Source organism: Neopsephotus bourkii, unplaced genomic scaffold (assembly GCF_033783945.1).
Source record: "Neopsephotus bourkii isolate Nb327-2 ecotype Australia unplaced genomic scaffold, CSIRO-AGI_Nbou_v1 NB_1027, whole genome shotgun sequence".
Lineage (NCBI taxonomy): Eukaryota > Metazoa > Chordata > Aves > Psittaciformes > Psittacidae > Neopsephotus > Neopsephotus bourkii.
This window is the reverse complement of record NW_026901516.1, coordinates 499,626-521,707: the sequence shown is the minus strand read 5'-3', so window position 1 is coordinate 521,707 and position 22,082 is coordinate 499,626. Positions and strand designations below refer to the sequence as shown.

At 40.3% G+C, this 22,082-nt stretch overlaps 1 protein-coding gene across 3 annotated transcripts; it reads right to left on the bottom strand.

Moving 5' to 3' along the window:
- Window positions 1-70: 70 nt before the first annotated feature.
- Window positions 71-21,554, bottom strand: THOC1 (THO complex subunit 1). 3 transcript variants are annotated; one of them, XM_061360460.1, is made up of 22 exons: window positions 21,440-21,554; window positions 20,513-20,586; window positions 20,346-20,406; window positions 19,574-19,640; window positions 18,356-18,474; window positions 17,092-17,140; window positions 16,480-16,575; window positions 16,092-16,174; window positions 15,519-15,592; window positions 14,837-14,945; window positions 13,539-13,670; window positions 12,325-12,425; window positions 11,040-11,106; window positions 10,815-10,865; window positions 10,150-10,220; window positions 9,233-9,256; window positions 8,731-8,826; window positions 7,769-7,834; window positions 4,283-4,366; window positions 3,906-4,053; window positions 2,462-2,540; window positions 71-534 (listed from the first exon to the last, which is right to left on the bottom strand). In XM_061360460.1, the coding sequence occupies exons 1-22, from the start codon at window positions 21,485-21,487 to the stop codon at window positions 239-241; spliced, it is 1,995 nt and encodes a 664-aa protein (XP_061216444.1). In that variant the 5' UTR covers window positions 21,488-21,554; the 3' UTR covers window positions 71-238. The 3 variants fall into 3 exon arrangements, with proteins under 3 accessions (XP_061216444.1, XP_061216445.1, XP_061216446.1); XM_061360461.1 differs by lacking the exon at window positions 9,233-9,256 and having other exon boundaries at window positions 21,440-21,522; XM_061360462.1 differs by lacking the exon at window positions 2,462-2,540 and having other exon boundaries at window positions 355-534; window positions 21,440-21,522.
- Window positions 21,555-22,082: the final 528 nt, after the last annotated feature.

Genomic DNA, 22,082 nt, shown 5'->3' with positions numbered 1-22,082 from the left:
ATGAAGCTTCTTATTCCCGCACCAGGGTGACTATCCCTGCTCTCAGAAAGTCTGCACAACTCAACACGTTATTAAAAAGTTTTTTTACTGACCATCAGATGCCTGTTAAAAATCTGTTACCTAGCAACAACAGGAACCATTAAACCAAAACAGTCACAACTGATGATAATGACAACCACCAGAAGTCACAGGTAACAACCCCCCAACCCAAACAGGGTTGAGCAGCAGCTGGAATGAGTTAGCTGCCACTCTCAGTGTCGTTGCTCAGGCTTTCTGCAAGGTCACCTAACCCAGCCTTGTTCAGTGCCAGAATCAGGTTCTCAGGGGTGGCATGGGCACCCTCCTGGTCCTGCCAGGCGACCAGCAGCTGCTTGGCTCTCATCTTCATGTCCTCACTGTCTGACTCGATCTGCCGGATGTCAGCATCTTTCATTTCCAAGTAGGGGGCCAGGGCCTTCCACTGCTCCCCAAGCCTGTTCGCAACTGCCTCGATCTGGTCGCCTGTCATGGCTTTGTCCCGCTGCACCTCTGGACCTGGGGAAACAACAGAAAGAATCAGTGAGACACAGAGAATGCCTCCAGATACTGCAAATTCATCTTCCCTATCTGCCCTGGTTTAAACACCCTATTTACTTACTAACAGACAGATGACTCACACCTTTCCTTCAGCTGTTAAAACTACTCATGGGCTCTGAGAACAGATGGATTTTTACAGCTGCATTACCTGGATTTCAAAAGGAACATTCCTTATTGCCTGTGACAAAGAATATTTGGGGGTTTATGTTATCTCCCATTTGATTAAGAGAGAAGTTCTAAAGCCTTATGTAGATCAGAACCACCTCCTCCAAATGAAAACCAGGATTCTGATAGGCAGCCTGCAAGTTTCAATACATGAGCCAACTATAATATTAAAAATACAGAGTGATCTTTAACATTTAATTGTCTCTCAGACTTCCTTCAGTCACTTTGCTCAGCGTTAACTGAGGTAAAAACAGTTTGCTTCCCTTTAACTGTTACTGAAGCCTCATGTTCTTGTTAGCAGCAAGACTGTGAACAGGACAGTAACAGCTTTAATACACAGTCAGTACTTTTAAGGAATTCTCTGTCATTCTGGCATGTAGATAAAACCATGGAATACTGTGCTCTGCTGAACAGCCAAGTGCTGCAGTGATTACACAGGTGGGTTTGCACATTTATAGCTTAGGTCTACAACCTGTGGCTTACCACCTATGTTTACTTCACACTTTAAAAGAAGAAACACTCAAGGCTGAATTACAGGTAACTGCGTTTAAGTTAATCCCAACCTGAAGAGCCAGCTGGCGTGGAGTGGAAGTTTCAGCTCTCTTCAGTGCCATTTATCTAAACTAAACTCACTGCGTGGAGAAGAAGGAATGAAAGATCACAAACAACAAAAGCACTCTGCTCACTTCCCTTGTTTCTAAGCACAGAGGACCACAGCTCTGCCATCTTTGCTTTACGGCAAAGTTTAAAGAAAGATGTGAGTTCCATGCAGCGAAGCTGTGCAGTTTGTTTGCTCAGGCAGCGTTACGCTGAGGAGTTGGAAACTTCCCTGCTATTGTCAAGAAGACTGTGGAAAAGGTCAGCTGCTGGATGAAAAAGGGAGACAGAAGAGAGATTCACAGAGGCCCACGGGAAGCTTTGCCACTCACAGAAAAAATCTTTCAGCAAAATTGATAGTGGTGGCCAGCGTGTGGCTTCCCCGCTCTGCAGATCCTACCTGCCCATACTGGATACAAGAGCTGGCACAGAGAGATGCACACACAAGAGAGAATGTGCTGTGAGATGAAGGCAGGAGTGAGGGTGGAAGGAGGCAGATCCACAGACATGGGAGACAGTGAAGGACACTTCCAGGAGTACAACATACCAGGGTTACAGGCAAGAGATAAAATGGAAGGAGTGGTTTATGGAGAGGAATGAACAAGAGGTGAAGTTTGTCAGGCAGGCTGCTCTTCTAACAGAGCAGCTTTTGCCTTTAAGTTATTTTAAATGAAGAGGAAGTAAAATTCTCAGAGTTGGAATATATCCATTACTGAAAGTTCCATAACCACCCACTCCAGCAGGGGCTGGAGAGAGGCACTTATCTGTGGCAATTAAAGGGCAGAAAGAACAAGGAAGCAGGTCATGGAACACTCAAGGTAGGTTTTTACACGGCAATGCTGGCATTTTAGCTATATACACCTACTAACACTGTAAACACCACCATGTAGCAGAAAAGGTGGAAGAGGATCCAAATGAAAAGGCTAATCCAACTTCAACTAGTTGGATGCTTTCAGCACTGCAGGCCATGAGACCCAGAGGTTTCTATGGGTACCCCGTGCCCTGGGAAGGCTGTGCTTTGTGGTATGAATGCTGGTTAAGTCAGACGCGCTGACTATTAAAACAGCTTCTACAACACACAGCAAGAGAGCTACTGCAAACATGGAGAACATGCATATCTTACTTTCATTGTTTTCCTTTAATAAAGCATCATTATCTTCCTCATCTTCATCCTCGCCTGTTTTTATTTCTTCAGAAGGAGGCTACAATGAGAGAACTAAACATCACTGGATGAATTTTGTGTTTAAAGAGAAATTTTACAGCTCTATGACTGTCTGGAATGTGTGTTAGAATGAAAAACCTGAGATGATTCCATATGAGAACTAAAGATCCCCCCCAGTCTCCCATATCCTAGCCACCAGTAACAAGTGTTCTAATAAAGCTTAGTATTAACTAAAAAACCTAGTTAAAGCATCCGCTGACTTCACAGGATTCTCTCCTTTTCATAACAACTACAACTAAGCATTGCACACCTATCTTTATTACTTAATAAAAACACAACCAAAGAACTTCCTATGAAACCACTACTGATAAGTGTATTTTTCAAAAAGTCATTGTTCTTCATTAACTTTATTCCTCCCTTAGGAATTCCTCAGTTTTCTGTACTTTCAAGCCTCTTAAAGGTGGCAAACAAATATGCAAACAGCAAACTTTTCACTGTAGCTGTTGAACACTGACTTCCTCTTTGCCTATGTTTCGGTCACAGGCCCTATCTACGTATCTGTTTCTTGTTGTAACATTTGGAACATGCCATCTGCACCATGAGGAATACTGCATCAAGTGCCACCTTAATACATTAAACAGCTTTCCCCTCTCTGTAAAACTAAAACTGCTATTAGCATCTAGTTAACTGTGATGGCTGAACAAACAAAAAGGCTATGTATTGCAATCCAACCTTTACACCTTAGTAGTTCCACATTACAAACAAGGAAGTTCTTGGATATGGAAGCATGGATTCAATCCACAAGGAACTGCTGGCTTGTGTGCTAACTCAAAGGTTTAGAAAACGCTCCCTTCCTCAGCTGTTAGTTCCTCTTATCATTGTGTATAAGAGAGCTGAAGGACCCCTCCCTGGCCTCAAGTCTGCACTGCTGAACACGCAAAGGGTCAACGCTCTACATTTACAGCTCCACAAGGTCTATTTCTCCTTAGATAGTTTAGAAGTCAGGGAACTCATAGAAGAGCTCTGGTAGAGAACCCCGCTGTAAAGCTGCAGTATTGCTCAGTGCATGCCCTGCCCCTTTCACTGCCATCCCAGGAGCCACAGTCACCAACATGCATGAGCAGTGACGCCAGCTACACCTTCTGCGTGTGCTGCAACACGGAACCCAAGTCACGGGGTACACATGTATTCCTGCCTACAAATGGGACTGCCACAGCTGGCTTTCCAGAGTACAAGCAGAGCTCAGCACTTCCTCGGTTAGTTGGTGTTGCTTAGTTTGGTGTTACTGGGATCTTCACAGTGTTTTTTTCTCTCCCTTCCCTCCCATGTACCGAATGGACTGCAGAGAGACAAGCAGGATGTCAGATGAATTCAGCATTTATTATTGTAGGATAGTATTACTTACAGGCAGCTCCTTGGCTAATTTGATTACCATGTTTTCTAGATATTCAGGTAAACTCTTGAATTGCTGGTTTGTTGGCTGGAAGAAGTGGGGACTTCTGCGTGCTAGAAGCCTCAGTGCTCTCCAGCCATAGTTAGAGTTGTTCACAGCCCTACAATAAAATACAGGCTTGGTTGGTAACAGTCTGACATCTAGACAAGCACAGAAAAAGATCTGTGGCATTTACTAATCAATATAATTCTGTCCACACTTAGGCATTTTTTGTACATGACTTGAGTCCCGCACAGATACTAGTAATGCAGAGAACAGTCTGTTTTCTTTTACCGATCCATACATGAAAGAGATCAAGATGAGGTGAAACACAACAAAGATTCACGTACTTATACTTATTTTCAACCATGTTTTCAGGGTCTGCTTGTTCAATAGCTTCTTCAAAAAATTCCTCCAACGTTGGCATATATTCCCTGGAAAAGAAAATTAAGGAGCTTAATACTCCTCACAATCTGCTCTGAAGTAGCTGGTTTTGAATTCCTTCATACACATCTCAAGCTTATCCACTGAAGGAAAAAAACCCCAACCCCAAACCATTCTACTCAAATTCAACAATTGCAAATAAGCAAAGAATCTGTTCAATATGTGTTGTTACAAAATGACCACCTGATATAAAATCTGCTATGAATTTATTTGCTGATTATAGCCACTGAAGGGTACCAGTGGTCACTACTGCTCTGTGTTGTGTGTGTTTAAACCTTCTGTCATACCAAAAGGTGACACGAACATGTCAGTGGCATTTGGTGAAAAAGGACAATGGGACCCAAGACAAGAATTGTGGCAATATGGAAATGCGACCTTTACAGAATCACCTGTAACAACTGACTGGCTGTGTCAGAAACATGCTGCCACTCGCACAGCTCACAAGTGCTCAAGACTCCAAAGGGGCTGTTTTGTGCAATTTCACAGAACAAGTAAAACATGGCCTCATCAACCCTCACCCCCTATTTCAATGTCATCTGCTACCAGAGAAAACTACATTACCATTACTCCACAATTTCAGTTATTTACGATCACTAATTTTAGAGGGGGAAAAACACAAGGCAGCTTAATGTTACATGTTATACTTAATGATTCCATCTTAGTGGCTCCCCAACTTCATTAACGATGACCCTTCCACCTTCTGCTGAAGGTACTCAGTTAACGTACATTCAATACAGATCCAACATCTACAGGTATCAGGAGAAATAATTCATTTGAAGTGGACTGAAAAGCATCTGAGCTCCTGGGCTCAGAGAGATGTGATCAATGGCATGAGCTCAAGGCCTGTCAGTAGTTCGATTCTGGGACCAGTATTATTTAGCACCTTCATTACTGACTTACTGATGACGGGACAGAGTGCACCCTCAGCAAGTCTGCAATGTAGAAATGGAAGGAGTGGCTGACAGACCAGAGAGTTGTGCTGCCATTCAGAGGGATGTCAAGAGGAATCTCATGAAGTTCAAGAAAGGGAAATTACAATTTCTGCCCCTGGGGAGGAACAACCGCAGGCACCAGCACAGCCTGGGGACTGTTTGGAAAGCAGCTTTTAGAAGAGGTATTGGTGGACACCACCATGAACATGGGCCAGCAATGCACCTTCTGGCAAAGGCGGCCAGCAGCACCCTGGGTTGCATTGACAAGATGGTTATCAGTAGGTCAAGCAAAAGGATCCTTCCCTTCTACTAAGCACTGGCAACATATATCTGGAGTGCTAGGTCCAGTTCTGGGCTCCCCAGCATATGGGTCAATGCAAAAGGCTGTCATGGACAGGAACACCTAACATCCAAGAGAGTGAGTGAGCCAGGACTGTTTACACTGGAGAAGAGAGGGCTCAGGGGCAGGAAATAGCTGATGTGGGCAATAAGGAACAAAGAGTCAGGCTGGATGCTACCCAGTGGAAGTACCAGCAGCAGCTGGCACAAATCGAAATACGGGAAATTCCAGTTCAGCATTAGAAAAAATCCCCCAACTTTTCTGTGAGGGTGATCAAACACTGAAATGAGCTGCCCAGGAAGGTTGTGGATTTTCCACTCAGAATGTGTGAAACCTGACTGGCAAAGACCCTAGGCAACTCGCTCTGGTTGACCCTGCTGTGAACAAGAGGGTGGACTAGGTGAACTCTAGAGGTCCCTTCCGACCTCAGCTCTTCTGTGATTTAAAAGACAACATTTTATGGTTCATATGGGACATATGAAAGAGCTGACCAATGTTTCTGCTCTCAGAACAGCTAATGGTTGCTTCTGAAAGGTATTCAAACAAGTACATAAGGAATCATAACCTAAAAAAAAGCCCCACCAAATAATATTCACAATGATCAGGATAGCGATTTGCTGCTTTGAAGACTGCAAGCAAGAAATACAGATTACTCAAGAGCTGTAGGTTACTGTAAGCTAAGACTGTCAGTGGTACAAAGCAAGCTCATAATGATCTGTGGTTTTCCTTAAATATTTGACAGAGGCACAGCTGCTTCTGCAAGTGAACCTTATAATCATTTGGGGCATGGAAAGAAGCACACTGGTCTACAAATTCACTTTAATTTTGTTGTGAAAATCGTGTTTTGCCCAGGGAAGCACTGCATCATGCATGTTTAAGTGTAGTTTTATCACTGATTAGTGGAACCAAAGCAAGCAGCTTGATAACCCATTTAGCTTGAATCCTGCTATATTATCCCACAAACAGCTATCTAAAAAGATAAGGAAGGATTATCCCATTTGAATGAAGGCATGAGGAACCAAAGCAAAAAGTTAGTCACTTGACTACATTCAGTCACAAAGTCTGTAACAGAGCTTAGAACCGAATCCAGACCCCCATGGATCTTCTCTTTCCTGTTTACCATGGCATGCACTGTCTTGGTTTATCTCCCTTTGTTTCCTTTTATTTATTTATTTACTTGAAGAAGTTGCAGCACAATACAATCATTCACAGGGAATCAAAAGCTTGGCTTCCAGACACAACTCCACCTTTAGTCCTTGGCCTAGTAAATGCAAGTATCCTGTCAGAGGCCTTCCTGCGCATCCCAGCCTCACAAGAAAGGAGGGCACTTCCTCTGCACAGCTCCCAACCTCTGCAAAAGCAATTCCTCCACTCACGACGTCAGCACAGCTGGCACCCCTCCCCAAGGTACCCAGCCTTTACAGCTGCCACTAGCATAGCTCTCTTTGGGAACTGTCCCAGTCCTTTTCCAAATTTTCATACTAGGTATCACGTCTGCACAAGAAAGGGTTATGCTATTTATAACAAACAAAGTTACACAGCAAAGTACATTTTCAGTGTTTCCTACAATTGTGCAAGCAGGAGGGATAAACAATAATTGTATTTTTCTACATCTGCACCACTAGTAGATCCAGTATGCAACAAAACAATGCTTGCTAACTGATTTCCTCTCATCCAGTATTGTTCAAAGCACATGCCTCTTCGGAAAACGCAGCCAAATAGCATGCTAACTTCATTACAGCCACACTTGGCAACCTTCCTTTACTATATAAGGTAATTAATTAGACAATCATGCTCTACAAAATGGGAGTTCCCATCTGTTTTTCAGCTTATTTTACTTTACTAAGTAATGAAAGTTACTGACAGCATAAGCAGTAATGAAGAAAACTGTAAGGAGATTCCAAGATTAAACACTAGCGATGAAAACTTTAAGGAGATTTCAAGACAAAGATTCATAAACCAACTCCTCTCCAAGACACACAGTGAAATGGCATATGATGTAAGACCATTCTACATGCTTTCCTTATGCCAATTTTGTAATGATTGTAATTGCCTGTGTAAGTAGAGTACTGAAAGTCAGCATTAGACATTTAGAGAATGACATATCATTTTTTACCTACCTACTCTCCGATTTACAAGCTTCCATGTTATCAGGACATAAATTCCAAAGGCGGGTCAGTTCCTCACTGAAAAGAGAAGCATAAACACATGTCAAACTCCCATTCATCATTCTATCACTTCCTGTTCCATCATTCACCACAGACGGACACATGAAACAATACTACAGAAATTTTCCCCTCAAGGCCTTTATAATAAAGCATATCATACAAACCTTGTGATAATACGTATAAGGAATTAGCAGAAGTGACAAATCTTATATGAGGTTGCATACATGGAAAATTACACATTAAAATTCTGGTAGAATCCCCTGCTGATCTGTGGTCAGCAACAGTAACAAACTCTCTTTCCAAGCCAGCCAAGGTCAGGCCATACTGTTTCGATAAATGAAATAATTTATCATTATCTTTTTCAGAGGGGACATTTTACTAAACACTCAGTAGTCTTGAAACTCAAGGTCAAAATTTCTACATCTAGGCTAGGTGAACTGCTACAATAATTAGACTGTAATTTCTCCAAAAGAAGGAAGTGAGAAAATACAGCACTTAGTGTGAATGGCACTTCTATTGGAGAGGGCCTATCAAGAAGACATCTTTGCCCTAGCAATAAGATTATCAGTGAGTGTTATTTTAAAACCCATGGCACAGAAACATTTTAAGCAAAAACAAAGAGGACAGAAGTAATGAAACTGATCCAACAAATGAAAAAATGGATTTTCAGTCCGTAAATTACAGACTATTTAAAAGGGATCTACAAGAGACGATTATAAGGAAAGGAACCCTACTGTGAGCTTTAAAAGAATGACATATTCCATGGCTGTTCCAAAACGAGGAAGTTTGAAAATTACTGACTAGAAAAACATACAGTGTCAAAAAAAAAAAACAAACAAAAAAAAACCAAGCCCCCAACCCCCCCCCCAAACCAACCAACTGAAACCTGTAATGAAAAAAAAAATCCAACATACTTCCCCATAAGGATTTTTTTATTTGGTCCTTTTCCTAAGAAGTCCTCTGGAGCTGGCCTCTTTCTCACCGGCCTCATTGGTTTAGAATCAGGAGGCCTACAGGAAAAAGGATGCTCTTTAGCATCAAACCAATAACATTTAAAGAACAAAATCAAGCCATTTCAGATGGTACCCAGTTAAATCATAATGGAAGTATTCAGAAGGACTGAGATTCTAGTAGTGGAAGAAAGTGGGGGTGAGAGGAGAGAGAAGGTAAAGTAGGGATAAGGAAAGAAATTTACCAGACACCAAAATTAGTTCACTCACAAACTGAAAGGTCTACCAGAGTCCCAATACAGAAAAAGTAAATCATGTTTCTGCCAGCAGCACATACTAAGAATGATCTACCCTGCTGCTGGGATCATCTGCTCTATGATTGCAAGTTCTTTTCCCCCAGGTGCACCTGATTTCATGGGATCAGAGAATGGAGATCCCAGACCACTGAAGTGAGGGTAAGACCTACCCAAGCTGAAACTCTGGCTGAGATCTAAAGAAGGAGACAGAACATTTATAAAAGTCAAATTTCATGATTTTACTTCACAACCCCTCTGCAACAGTCATTTCTCTCTTCTCACAGCCCCCCTCCCTTTTTCACAAACAGTTAAAATCATGAGGAGGTGGCTCCACCTGATCTCTCCACAAAAGGAGATGTGCAGTGACATCATGCCCCAGATGTTCATTACCACGAAGAGCCTATAGTCTGTGTGCAGACTGAAGGAGGATGAAAAGGAATGTTTGGTCACCACCTCACAGCAGTCAAGTAGACATATGGAGTCAGAGTGTAAGTTTTGCCACTAGCTGGTAACTAATTACACAGCAAACCTTTCAGTGGCGAAAGCCACCTAATCATAATTCCCTTTGAGGTAGGTAAGTGATCACCACCAAGTGGCAAGCCCAGTAACTAAACGGCGTAAGAGGAGAACTGTTACACAAAACTCCAGGTCTGCTGCCCCACCAAAGCCATACTGCTAAAAGCTTTGCTAGCAGCAATCCAAAGCGACAGATGGGCAAGTCAGGCACCAGTGTCTTAAAGCTAGGGTCTGCCTCAGCCACTGGATGCTTGGTATTAAGAGAACAAAATGTTGTCATGAGACAGTGAGGAATGCTCTCCTGAAACTTCATACATTCATAACCACCTCTTCACTGACATAATGAAGCCTTAAGACTTTTTGGCAGAAATCTAAGAGCCTTCTGCATACACAGAAGGGAAATCCAACTAAACAAATCTTAAATTTGTGTGAATCATTAATGGTCATATACACTGTGGGTACATACTCTAAAGCTGAACCACCATTTCAAACAAACAGCAGGCATTACTTCATCATTTTCATTATTATTACTTATATAATAATAATCATATTATTACTTCAGAATAGTTACCTTTCTTTGACAAAGCTTGGGCAGCCTTCATTTTTCCATGAGTTCCAGTTTTCTTCAGTATTTAATATATGCTGGAGAAACATAATATTGCACATTACTAGGGTCATAATAACCTTCAGAATTGAACCCAAAGTTTTTAACAGAGTACTAAAATGAAGGGGAAAATTTTGTTACAGTGTATTTCAGTCACTTTTTTGAAAGTCATCAGTATAATCTGAAACAGAGGCTTTAGTTTATTCCAAAAAGCTTATCTTCTCTCTTCAATAACTGCGGGAAAGGCTTTATTTCTTCTTCTCTAAACAAGAAAATAGATGCAACTGAACTAAAAGAAGATAGGAAAGCAAGATGACACAGCTTTTAGTTTTGTTTTTAATTTCACTTGCATTTTACTCCCATGTCTTTGGGGCACAACACTCCTTTCTGCAAAGGAGTTTCAATAACCCCTCTCTCCTATAGGCAGCCGAGCACATATATGCACATTTCCACTTGTCCCCAGGAGAAGGAAAAGCAGATTAATAAAAACATGGGAAAAATATGACTAAAATAAAAAGATGTTATATTTTTTACTGAGATGAGATAGAACTCCTCTCAATTACTATGTATGTGTCCCAAAAGTTAATTTATGCAATACATAGATTGGTTCAGACAGACACCAAAGTACTTACTTCTACCATCTTCGAGAATCTTTCCCCATCTGGAGGATTTTCTGAAAGAAGCTACAATTGGGAGAGAGAAAAAAAGTTAACTTTTTGCATTGTGTTTGTAACAGAATACATAGAGAAAAAAAAACACAAAGAAAATCCTGGCTACTGCTTCAAAAGTGCTTGATACAATATTACATGCTAGATATTTGTTCATGCAATTTTTATAGAAGTACCTACTCTACCAACCTGGTAAACCGCTTTTGTAGTATCTTCAATCCAAAGTGACTGCTCATCTGTAAGAACATAGTTTGAACTGGAATTGGGGGAGAAAAAAAAAAAAAGAATAAAAAGTGTCACTAAATCAGCTTACTTAAAAAAAAATATTGAAGCGTTTACTGCACATCAAAATAACACTGAGGACATACCATTTACACTACACACTTTCTGAGGGGTGTTAGAGAGGTTCTGAAGAAAGTACTCTGAATGTGCTCTGGTCTGGTCCCATGGACTGACCACTTCCTGGTTTGTGGACTTAACTAGATGTGCTTGGGGAATATTCATTCAAGTTTCACCTTCATCCAATAGGAAGCCCATTTGCACAACTCATCTTGATGTTGGGACCAAAGCACAGCAAGTGTGCACAATGAAAAGATTTAAAATAAAAACCCAAAATAACCCAATTCTTCTAACCCCAGCTAAAGCTGGTTGTACTGTAGGCAAACCACAGAAAAAGAAACAAACTAATCTACCAGCTGTATACAGAATACACACCTTGAATATCTCAAAGTGTAAAATCTATATAGCACAACCTGAAGTCGTTAAACAAGTCGCTTGGTACATCTAGAATGATAATGCATCAGTGATCAGAAGTGAAAAGAACACAGAAATAAATCCAACGTGGCCCACTTCACTCCCAAGCAGAGACCAGAACTTTTTTAAACACATAAAAATCCCAACCAGATGAGAATCTAATCTTTGTTTTCCACTGGTCCAAGAAGAGCCAATTTGAAACATAACCATCAACATTCCCATTAGAGTGTTCAAAAGCAAGATAACACCAACCAGCTTTTTAATGAAGCACTGGATACCATAAATATGAACATGATCATGGATATGCAGAAGAAAGCCTTCTTCCCTCTCATGGCTGGCACTCACCTTAACCAAACTTTCATGGCCCCTACCTCTCTGATACCCCACTATACTCACCAATTTGGCAGAAAACTAACTCTGCGAAGATGAACAGATTGGGTTTTTGCTGGCTGAGTAAACTGCACAAATTTGCATAAGTCTAATGAGCACTATAGCCCCAGCAAGAGAAGAGAAAAGAATCATGCAGAGGAGCAGAGAAAGGCAAGAATGAGACCTCCACTTTCCTGCTGTAAAACAACTTCAGCCACATCCTGCCTCAGTGCAAGGCTCTGCAGGTTTCACAAGAACCTCAGAACACGTAGACAAACTCTTTGAAAATATTTTGAGATATCTCCAAGTTTTTAGCTCCCCATCCCCAAAACACAAAATATTTCCACATTACCTTTTAAATTTGACCTGTCCTTTTAGGTACTGAAATAGTATTAAATACTGCAACAAGATGTGACGGCGAAAGTTACTGTCACTCAGCTGTAAATCCATCAGCTAAACAAAAAGAGAATTATACATTAACGACACTAGACACACAAAAGCAAAAAAGTCCAACAAATGTTTTCTGGTAAACTCTACACAGAGTAAATTTACAAGATGATGGCAAGTCATTACAGAAGCTCTATTTAGTATCACATATGTTTTCAGGGCAGCGCTTCACTTTGAACTGAACAAGAATTTGGAAAACCAAATATTCCAATATTTCAGCAAGCTGAAAGACAGCTTCCTCCCTTTTCCTATGTACTACTGCCTACAACATCAGGATTTGGCTATCACGGAAGCATTCACTCTCATCAACAGACAGTGATACTCTGGTTGGTTTCTAGCCTGTGTGCTGCAGCACGGTAGATCACACAAAGCGAACATTTGAAGATTCTCTGAAGAAGGCCTTTGACTGCTGGGTGTTGATTAAGCAACTGGTTCTGTATTTTCTCTACTACGTTATTTTAAAACTATAAATACACAGGTCAAAGGATTTTGATGAATTTACCTACTCTTCTATCCCAGAAAAACTCATGCTGCACCACGACTTGCTTTCTGTCATCTACTAACTCATGCAATTAAAAGTTGAAGTTACATATTATTCCAAAATGAAGACAACAATTTCAGGATTAAATCCAACAGAGCATTGTATTTTTAACTCAATATTAACAGAATTAAAACCTCTCAACATCTTTTTCAAAGCAATTTTAAACAAGGCCATTATGAGGCAGAAAATATAGTTAGCACATCAGCCAAGTTTTGGAAATACAATTCTAAAAGCAATAAAACCCCAACATGTAACAATACAAATCAAATGCAATAAATAGGTCAGCTTTACTGCAGAACCCTATTCCAGAAACAGGAGTTCATAAATCATCAATTAACAGAGGCAATAGGCAAAAAGAATGAAAAAGAATACAATAAATCTATATCAAGTGATCAAACAATGTAACGGGATATTCAGAGAAACCGTGAAGTCTCCATCTGTGCAGACATTCAAAACCCAGCTGGATGTAGTGCTGATCAACATGCTCTGGCTGAGAGCTTTGGGCAGAGAGGTTTATCTAGAGAGCAGTTCCTTCCAACCTCAACTAGTCTGTGATTATGAGAAAAGAAATCACATACCTTTTCACTCGTTAAGAACTTAGCAAAATAGACATGTTCTCCTCCTGTTTTTAGTTCTTCCAACTTTTTTCGGGAAGCCTGAGTGTCGTCCAGTTTGTAACTTTTGAAAACAGCCAAAACTTCTTCCGAGTACTATAAAACAGTTATTTACCACATTGAAAATAATACAAAAGCTTTGTAGTTAGAGAACTACACTAGACTTAGTGCCAAGCAAGTAAAATCACTTTTAAACATCCTACCAGCTAGTTGAAACAACCCATTTGCCACCAATGCGTAGGGCTTCTCTGGCCTCCATAAATGACAGTGAAAGCATTATTTATCATTTCAGAGCATCTAATCATTTGGAGTACTTAAAATATACCAAGAAAAACAATGTTATGGATTGTGAACAGTACATAACTGCTTTGCTGTATAGATGTTAGAAGGAGAAAAGGTACACATGACAACAGTGCTATATTAAACAGAGTTTAAGCTGTTCAGAATATATACAAAAAAAGGTACAGACATGAGGGTTAAATTTGAAGTGCTGCTCTTAAATTCAATTCAGAGCCCTAAAGCTGCAACGAGATAAAATTTTCAGCTGAAAGAATTAAGCCTGACTTTGTTCAGTTTCTCTGCACCACATGTTGGGGCTTTTGTTGGGTTCCCTGCCCCAAAGCTGAAAATGTAGACCTCATTAACCAGATTTATATTAGGAAGTCTGAGCAGATGTTACCTTTTATTACCAGAACACAGAATGAAGATCAAAAAAAGTCTCAGGCTTCTTATTTAGTAAATATTGAGTGGCAAATTGTGAAGAAACAGCAGCTTAGCAATAAACCATCCTCAACATTCATACTAAGCAAAACTGAAACAGCTGGCTGAGGGACATTCTCTTCCATTTGCTCCATTAGGAACCTATCCTCTTCAGGATCTGACTGGGATCAATATGACTGTTCAAAACTACGATTTAAGACTAGGTAGGACCATTTATCTTTCTGGGGGGCAGAACAACAAACCCAAACAAGTGCTGCTTTTGCAGCTAATAAATCACAAAGTTTCTTCTGACACTGTTGCAACATATGAAGTCTGTTATGGAATTACACAAGTTTTTTAGGGGGTTTACTGTACATCTTAATATACTGTTTACTGTCAAAGGCTCACTTCAGAAAACAGAAAAATGTATTTTCTCTTGCACTACTCTTTGTCAACAGCATAAGCATTTGAAGTGTTCTATCCTTGTGAACTCGCTCTCCTACTTGTGTAAATGGTGATTTTTTAATTAGGCCTAATGACTGAAAGCATGAACTCAGTGTTACCTTAAGGAAAGTTTTCCATGAGACCTTCTCATAGCACTGCACAGGATTTCTAAAATAATCTTGAAGTGACCAGAATTTTCTATACAGGTTGTAATCTATTGGAATGGAACTGGGGGGAAAAGAAAAAATAAAATGAAAGCAATGTGTTAAATTAGAATCTACTCAGGAACCTGCAATCACAGAAAATACAATTCACTTTTGTAAGTGAAATACAGACAACACTGAGTCCTAACAGAGAAATCTGTAATTCAGAATTTGTCCCTGAAGGAGTTTTTGATCCAGTACTGTATTTTCTTACCATTAAAGCAAAAATCGAAAAAGGGATTTTAGGAGATTTTCACCATCTGGGTAATGACGGGGAGCACAGCTTTTTCTCCTAAAAGCATATATAGCATGTACTGATTACATCTTACCAGAACAAGCTTTGTCAAGGTAACTGGAAAAACTGCCAAAGAGAATAGCAGTGCTTCTCAGTCTGGGTATGCAACTTCTTCAAACAAACAATCTACTTATTTCTTTCTCTTCCAGGCAACTCCATTTAAACAGATTAAGACACTGCTAGGTTGTAGCTAATCTTGAGCAGGCAGGAGACAAGTAGAATTCCAAGCACAACATTTAAGGATATCTCCCACTTTCACTTTGGAAAGTTTTCTCTCAACTTTTAAAACTGTTGCAAGCTCACCAACTTGTTGGTGCTTCATCATCTCCCATTTCACCTTCTTCTACATCCATTCCTTCTTCTCTCTCCTCAGTGTGCTAATAGGGAAAAATAAGGTAAGACTTATACAAATGCCACTGTTACTTGCACACAGTTCTCACAGTCTTTATTTTAAACATTCTATTACACTTCAGATCAGAAAGCTTAAGCTGGTACTTCAAAAGATCTCTAAAATATTATTCCAGTAAAACACATAACAAATTCCTGTTTTAGCACCTTACTACTCTTTGCAATTGTAGCCTGACTTCTCTTGGAAAAAGCCAAAAGGACAGCTCTATCCTCCATACACTGTGCAGAACGCTTAGTACAGGCAGTGACAGTGCTTATCCCTCACAATCAGATCACCTTTTTTCCCCATCAAAGTCTGCACAGTTTAATGTACCAGGTAACATGCCTATTTCAGCAGCTTGGTCTAGGAGAGCAACAGCCAAATAATGAACATACAGTTCTGATTATTAAGCACATGAGCATGTTTTTGTGTGAACAGCCTAACACGTTTACCGCAGAATGAAAGAAAAACGGCACAGGAATTTTCACCTTCTGTCCTAGAGTGCTCTCATGTTCATTGGTATTGAAGACAGTAACATTTTCCAAGTTAAACTGGCTCTGCAAGTTAAGTCCTGTGAAAAACAGAGGGCCAGTCTTAGAATCTGTGAAGTTGATATGCAATGATATGCAAGTCTATTAATACAGTTAGTTGTTTATGAGATGCTGATATTAAATTCTCAGAAACAGCATTTAAAACCTGTGTTTGAAATCACAACAAATGAAGGTCACTTACAATATTTAAGGCAGAGACAAGAACTAAGATACACAAGTGCAAACTGACTTCCTCCAACTGGATTTGGTCTGTTACCATCATAAACTTAGAAGATCCAGCATTTTTGTTAAATGTTAAGTGTAATGCAATGCAAAAAATTCTCACCTGACTTTTCTGAAAGTGGAAATAACCTAGCCAAGAACAGCTGAATTCTTCCACAGAAGACTGTGTTTTGTGACTTAGATAATCTTCTTAGGAGGTCTAAATATTACAAAAATGTAAAGAATTAGTGTTTATTCCTCTTCTCATTTCTCACATGCTAGAATTTAAGACTTCCTAATGACATGAACGACATAGCTAATGAAAGGAAACCAAGATTTGCAAATTTAAACAGTAGTCATTTTCTCAGATTGGCTGTATTTTTTTCCAAATGCATTCTACCAATTTTCCCAACACCTTCAATAGCAATAGAAAATAAGTTCAAATGAATTCTACTCAAATCAGCATTTGGTATGGGCCTTGTCACTGCTGCGGAATACTTCTTGGATGTTCTTAACAACCTCCACAGGTGAAGAGATTTCCCCAAGGTCAGAACAAATTTTACATTAATCAACAATACTTAAGAATATCTGCTGTGTGATCTGCCTTTTAACTTGATTACTTATTGAATGCATCTGAATGTAAATCAAATTATTAAACTTTCTTCTATTTGCTGAGATAGGGAATTCTTTAATTCCTGACCACTCCCCTGAAAAATTACCACCCTGAAAAACTCACCATTGCACATTCGTAGCAAGTAGTTTTTCCCTGCAGAGTAAAATGTATTCTGAAATGGAGTAAAGGTATTTAGCTCATTAGCAGGTCACAAAACCTTCTTGAGTAGATTTTCATTCACTCACAAGCCATAAGTAAGTCATAAGTCATTCCTACTACTGCCTCTGAATTAGAATCTTCCTTTAAATAAGAAGCAGGTTTCATGAAAAGGCAACATAAAAGAAACAGTCCCATACATTCCAAGCAAGCATAAGCCACAATGTTTAAATCCAGCTTCCATACAGAAAACCCCCATGTGACAGTGAACTGCAGGAGCAGCACCTGCATTCTTTTCTGGAACACACTAATTTTTACTCATTGCTTTTATTATTCCATGCAAGAGTATTAGGAGTATTAATAGTACCAGTAACATGGCAGCAGAAGAAAGAACTGGAGTTTGTGAATATATCAGGAGACACAATACTAGCTGAAACAGAGCACCCTGAATAAATGCTTATGGGAAGTAGTCCTGGTTAAGAAATCAGAGAAAATTGAGTGATTTTCAACTGTTACCTATAGAGTTGCATTCCTGGCACTACTGACAAAGAGCAAACCAAGGATATACCAAGATCCAAGGTTTCTTATCACCTTGGAATAAAACGCTGGCAGGTTAGGACCTCTGTCTGAGACCTGGAATTCCCTCTTTAATTAACAGTGGCTGCAGCACAAGAAGTACAACAGCCTGTTGCAGCAGCAATTCTCCTGCTATAGCACCATGGCACACCAAGAGCATAAAACCTTCACACGGGCCTCAAAACTGATTGCTCCTCGAGACCAGAGATATTCCTGGGCAACATATTCACTGTTGCTATAGTCTGGTAAGAGAAAGCTCATTAAGCAAGTGACCAAGAAGACTTCTCCCCCTCTCAAATTAGGGGTGGAAGAATCTCCTTCAGCTCTGAGGAAGAAGCTGAATAGTAAGTCAACAGAGAAGCTACTCATGCAAATTGTGCATTATTTCTAGTTTCTAAATGCGACAAAATCTGTATAGTGTAAAAAAACCCCAAACAAACAAACAAAACGATTGGAAATAAAGCAATTATGATGTTTTTTAATTATTAATTTTCTGACCTCTGCTCCCCAGAAATTTAAGCCTTGAAACAAAACGTGATCAATGCTGCTACTTTAACAGAAGCAGATACAAAGACAGTTAAAATCTGTTTGTAAACATGGTTCAGGCGGACAGAAGTTCTGGTAAAACTATATCACATTTTGGACAAATACCTACCGATTTCCATGTAGCAACATTCTTCTCCACAAAAGTGAAAATTCTGTCACACTGATCCAAGGGCAGACAATCCAGAACATCTCCCAGAAGCACAAAAGGGGTTGATGCAGTGCAGATACCTATGAGGAACGGGGAATATTTTATTAAGTGAACTGAAATGTAGTAAAGATGCATGATAGCTGAGAGACATTATGTTAAAATAAAAAAGAAGAAAAAAAGTTCTCCTGGGTTTCTACAAATCCTAACAGAAGAAAACAAAATAAAAAGCTTGGGCTAAAGTGTGAACTTCCAGTAAAGCTATTTCTGGATGTGCACACATGCACATGAGCTTCACAAGAGCCTTGCATTAATATAAAGCAAGTAATAAAGAATAACTGTAGTAAAAACCTCAAAGTCAGAAACAACACCACATCTTTTTGCAGACTGCAAGTGAACTCCTTCAGACTTCTAAATCCACAGTTAGTTACACTACACAGGCCCATAAAGTCCAAGTCTTTTCTTCATGTAAAGCACCACAAAAGCAGTGCACCAAGACAGTCTACCCATGCTCTGTAGTTAGGCAATGTCTGAATTCCTTATAATTACAGGTCTTGTTATTCTACAGTTCATAAAACACATATGCAGTTGAGCTGTACTTATTAAAACAAACAAGTATTTGACGTGTGATATGAATAAACAAAGGGAAGACTGCAAAAGCCTCTTCAAAAGAGGTTAGAACATTGATTTCTGACAGAAAGGGCAGTTATACAAATGGATTCAAGTATCTAAAAACCGGTCCTGTACTGACAGATACAATCTGAGCAGAGATATCCAGGAAGACTTATTTCTGGCTCTGTCAGCAACTGACAAGAGAAACCTACAAGTCATCTAACCTCTCTGCCTCAGTAGTCTCATCTCTAAAATGATGATGGGAGACTTCTAAGCATTTTACAGTGATGGACAAAGAAAATGCTAATTATGTTTCAACTAAACCCATGCATCTTCCTCTATTAAAAAAAAACAAACAACAAACAAACCAAACAACACAAATGCTACACATACACATGAATTTAATTAGAAGGCATTTCTCTCATAGAACAGACTTCGTAACCGCTAGTGTAAGGGCCACATATTAACAAAGTTAACGCTGCAGGTAACTTACAAAAACTAGGATTTTAAAATTCCCCTAATTTTAGGGGAATTTTAAACTGCCAACAAATTTGAGAGAAAGACGCTCACCTTCTGTGACTCCATTAATAGCAAGAGAAATAATTGCCAGGAGATTTTCACATGGGGCTTTGTTTATCTAAACAAGAAAGACAGTGTTACACTTTGGCTATGCTGACTTAAATACGTCTAACTAAACTAAAATCCTTGCTTCCAACTGGGCATACTTAAAACAAATACTGGCATTCAACTTCCCAAAACTTCTATCTATTAAATCAGATATGTCAGCTAACATGATGTTTTTATTGAGTGAGCAACATTTCTTGACTGCTTCTAGCTGCTAAAGACCCTACAATATCTACTGTGTAGAGAGTCATTTACCTCTGAAAATTAGCATACCACATTCAGCCTTCATTCAATCAATATCAATAAAAACAGTATTTGATTCATTATTCTTTTTAGTTGACAGGCAGCTTTGTTACATGTTAGTAACAGATAACCCACTCCATCCCATCCTTAAATGTACAGCTGCAGAATAACGCGTATTTATGAACTAGAATTTTAAATAGCAGACTTTCATAAGAATTACAAAAAAACTGCTGGAAAAGGCTAAGTCAGAAGGTCTTGCTGTGCTGTGGTATCTATAAAATACTGCCATTCTGTTCAACCTACCAATCTCCTTTAATAATCTACATTATACCATAATTAGGTAACTCTTATATAATGCATGTTTTTAATACACAGTATGTCCTTATATTAAAGTAAGCTGCTATTAATACATTAACTTGCAAACAGAAATTTGAGCTTTATCAAGAAATAAGCTGTAGCATTTTAAAGTACTTACTATTTCTTCTTCTACAATGACTCTAAAAGCTTGATCCAAGGTGCACTTCTTTTCATTTTCACTGCAAATGCAAACATTCCACATTAGTTAATAACAACCACTAAGGTAAAGATTATTAAAAAGGTACCTGAATAGGCACCTTTTAAAACCAAGCAGCATTTACTTACCTCCCAGGAATCTGGTTAAATGCGCTCAGTAATGGCTTGATACTTTTGACATTCAAGGCCTCTCTGGTGGATGTCTACCAATATGTAAAGAAAGCAAGCTTACAAAACCAGTACAAAACCAGACAGATATCCTCTTTCCTCTATTTGACAGTGGACAGAAATACCAAGGAATCTATTTGGAGACACCATACAGCAAGTAAGTCCCTAGGCAATTAGACGTGAGCTAGCAGTGCATCACACCCCAAACCTGGGCTAACAGTGTGGTGAAGCAAAACACAGACAAATACACTGCTGCAGTCGACACTGCATCTGCAGCAGCCTCAACTGTGCTCCCACCTACACCCCCAATTTCACCTGCCTTACAGGTAGTCTATGGCAGCCTGGGCCATGACTCCTGCTAAAAAGCTGGTATAAAAATTACAGTATCTTGTAATGAAATCAATCTTATGGCACCAGGCGTCTGTGCCTCAAACACTCCTGTGCAAACCTAACCCCTCTGTTCAACAAACTGGGCCACAAACGGTGGTCTCCAGAAGCCTGAGCACACATCCAGCCCCACCTGCTCTGGACATGGAAAAGCATCATTCAGCAGAGGCACAAAAGAGACAAGCATAATAAACAACAGACGTTTTGCTGCGGGAGTTATGCCGTAATTTATTTCTCATTAATATTAGCTAACTAAAGAGCAGATCCTCCTCTTGGTGGGCTGAGCTGGGGGAGTATGAAACCCTGTCCCAAAACATAAAGCTTTATTTCAGCTGAGCTGAACGCTCGTTAAAGGAGACCCGGGCCTGCGGGCCCAGCACCGAGCCCGGACGGTGCGGTGCGGCGCGGCCACAGAGGCGGAGCCCTCCACCGGCGCGCAGACGCAGAGACCCTCCCACCCGATATCAAACGAGGGTGTCTAATGGGCCCGGCAGGGCTCACCGTGAAGCGGTGCCGCGCCTCGGGCAGGCTGAAGAGCGGCGGCGACATCCCTCCGGCTCACCGATGCTCCACAGCGCGCACCAATGACGCCATACTTCCCGCCCGACAGCCCTGCGTACATCCTGCGGACGCCCCACCTCCCTACTCCTCCGCCGGGGTGCCCCTAGCGGTCAGCTTGGGGTCTGAGCGCATGCGCGGGACGCGGCCGTTGGGGCGGCCGTTGGGGTGCAGAGGTGAGTGGAGGGGGTAGAGAGGAAGGAAGGAGGAGGCAGCTCGTCGTCTTTGTCAGGATGAGGTTGTCTAACTGAAAGCGGCTTTAAAAGGTTAACGTGTGCGGGAGTGACAGGTATGGTGGTTGTTTCTGGTGACCGGCACCTCGGAGCCGCGGTCTGCCACTGTCTTCAAAGTACCACTGAAGGAAGAATAATTAGGAATTTTTATGTCGGTAAAATCACCTCGGCACTAACAGTTCACAGGTTGAATAATGTCCTGCAGGTACCTCCCCTGAGTCACCTTGGATGGAAGTGTAATTGTGTAATTATTGCTTCTCTAGATTAACTACTAGTCTGAAGTAGCCCTGCAAAAATAAATGTTTCTTGTGAAATGTATCTTTTTGTGTGTCTCAGCTTCTTTAAAGACCCCA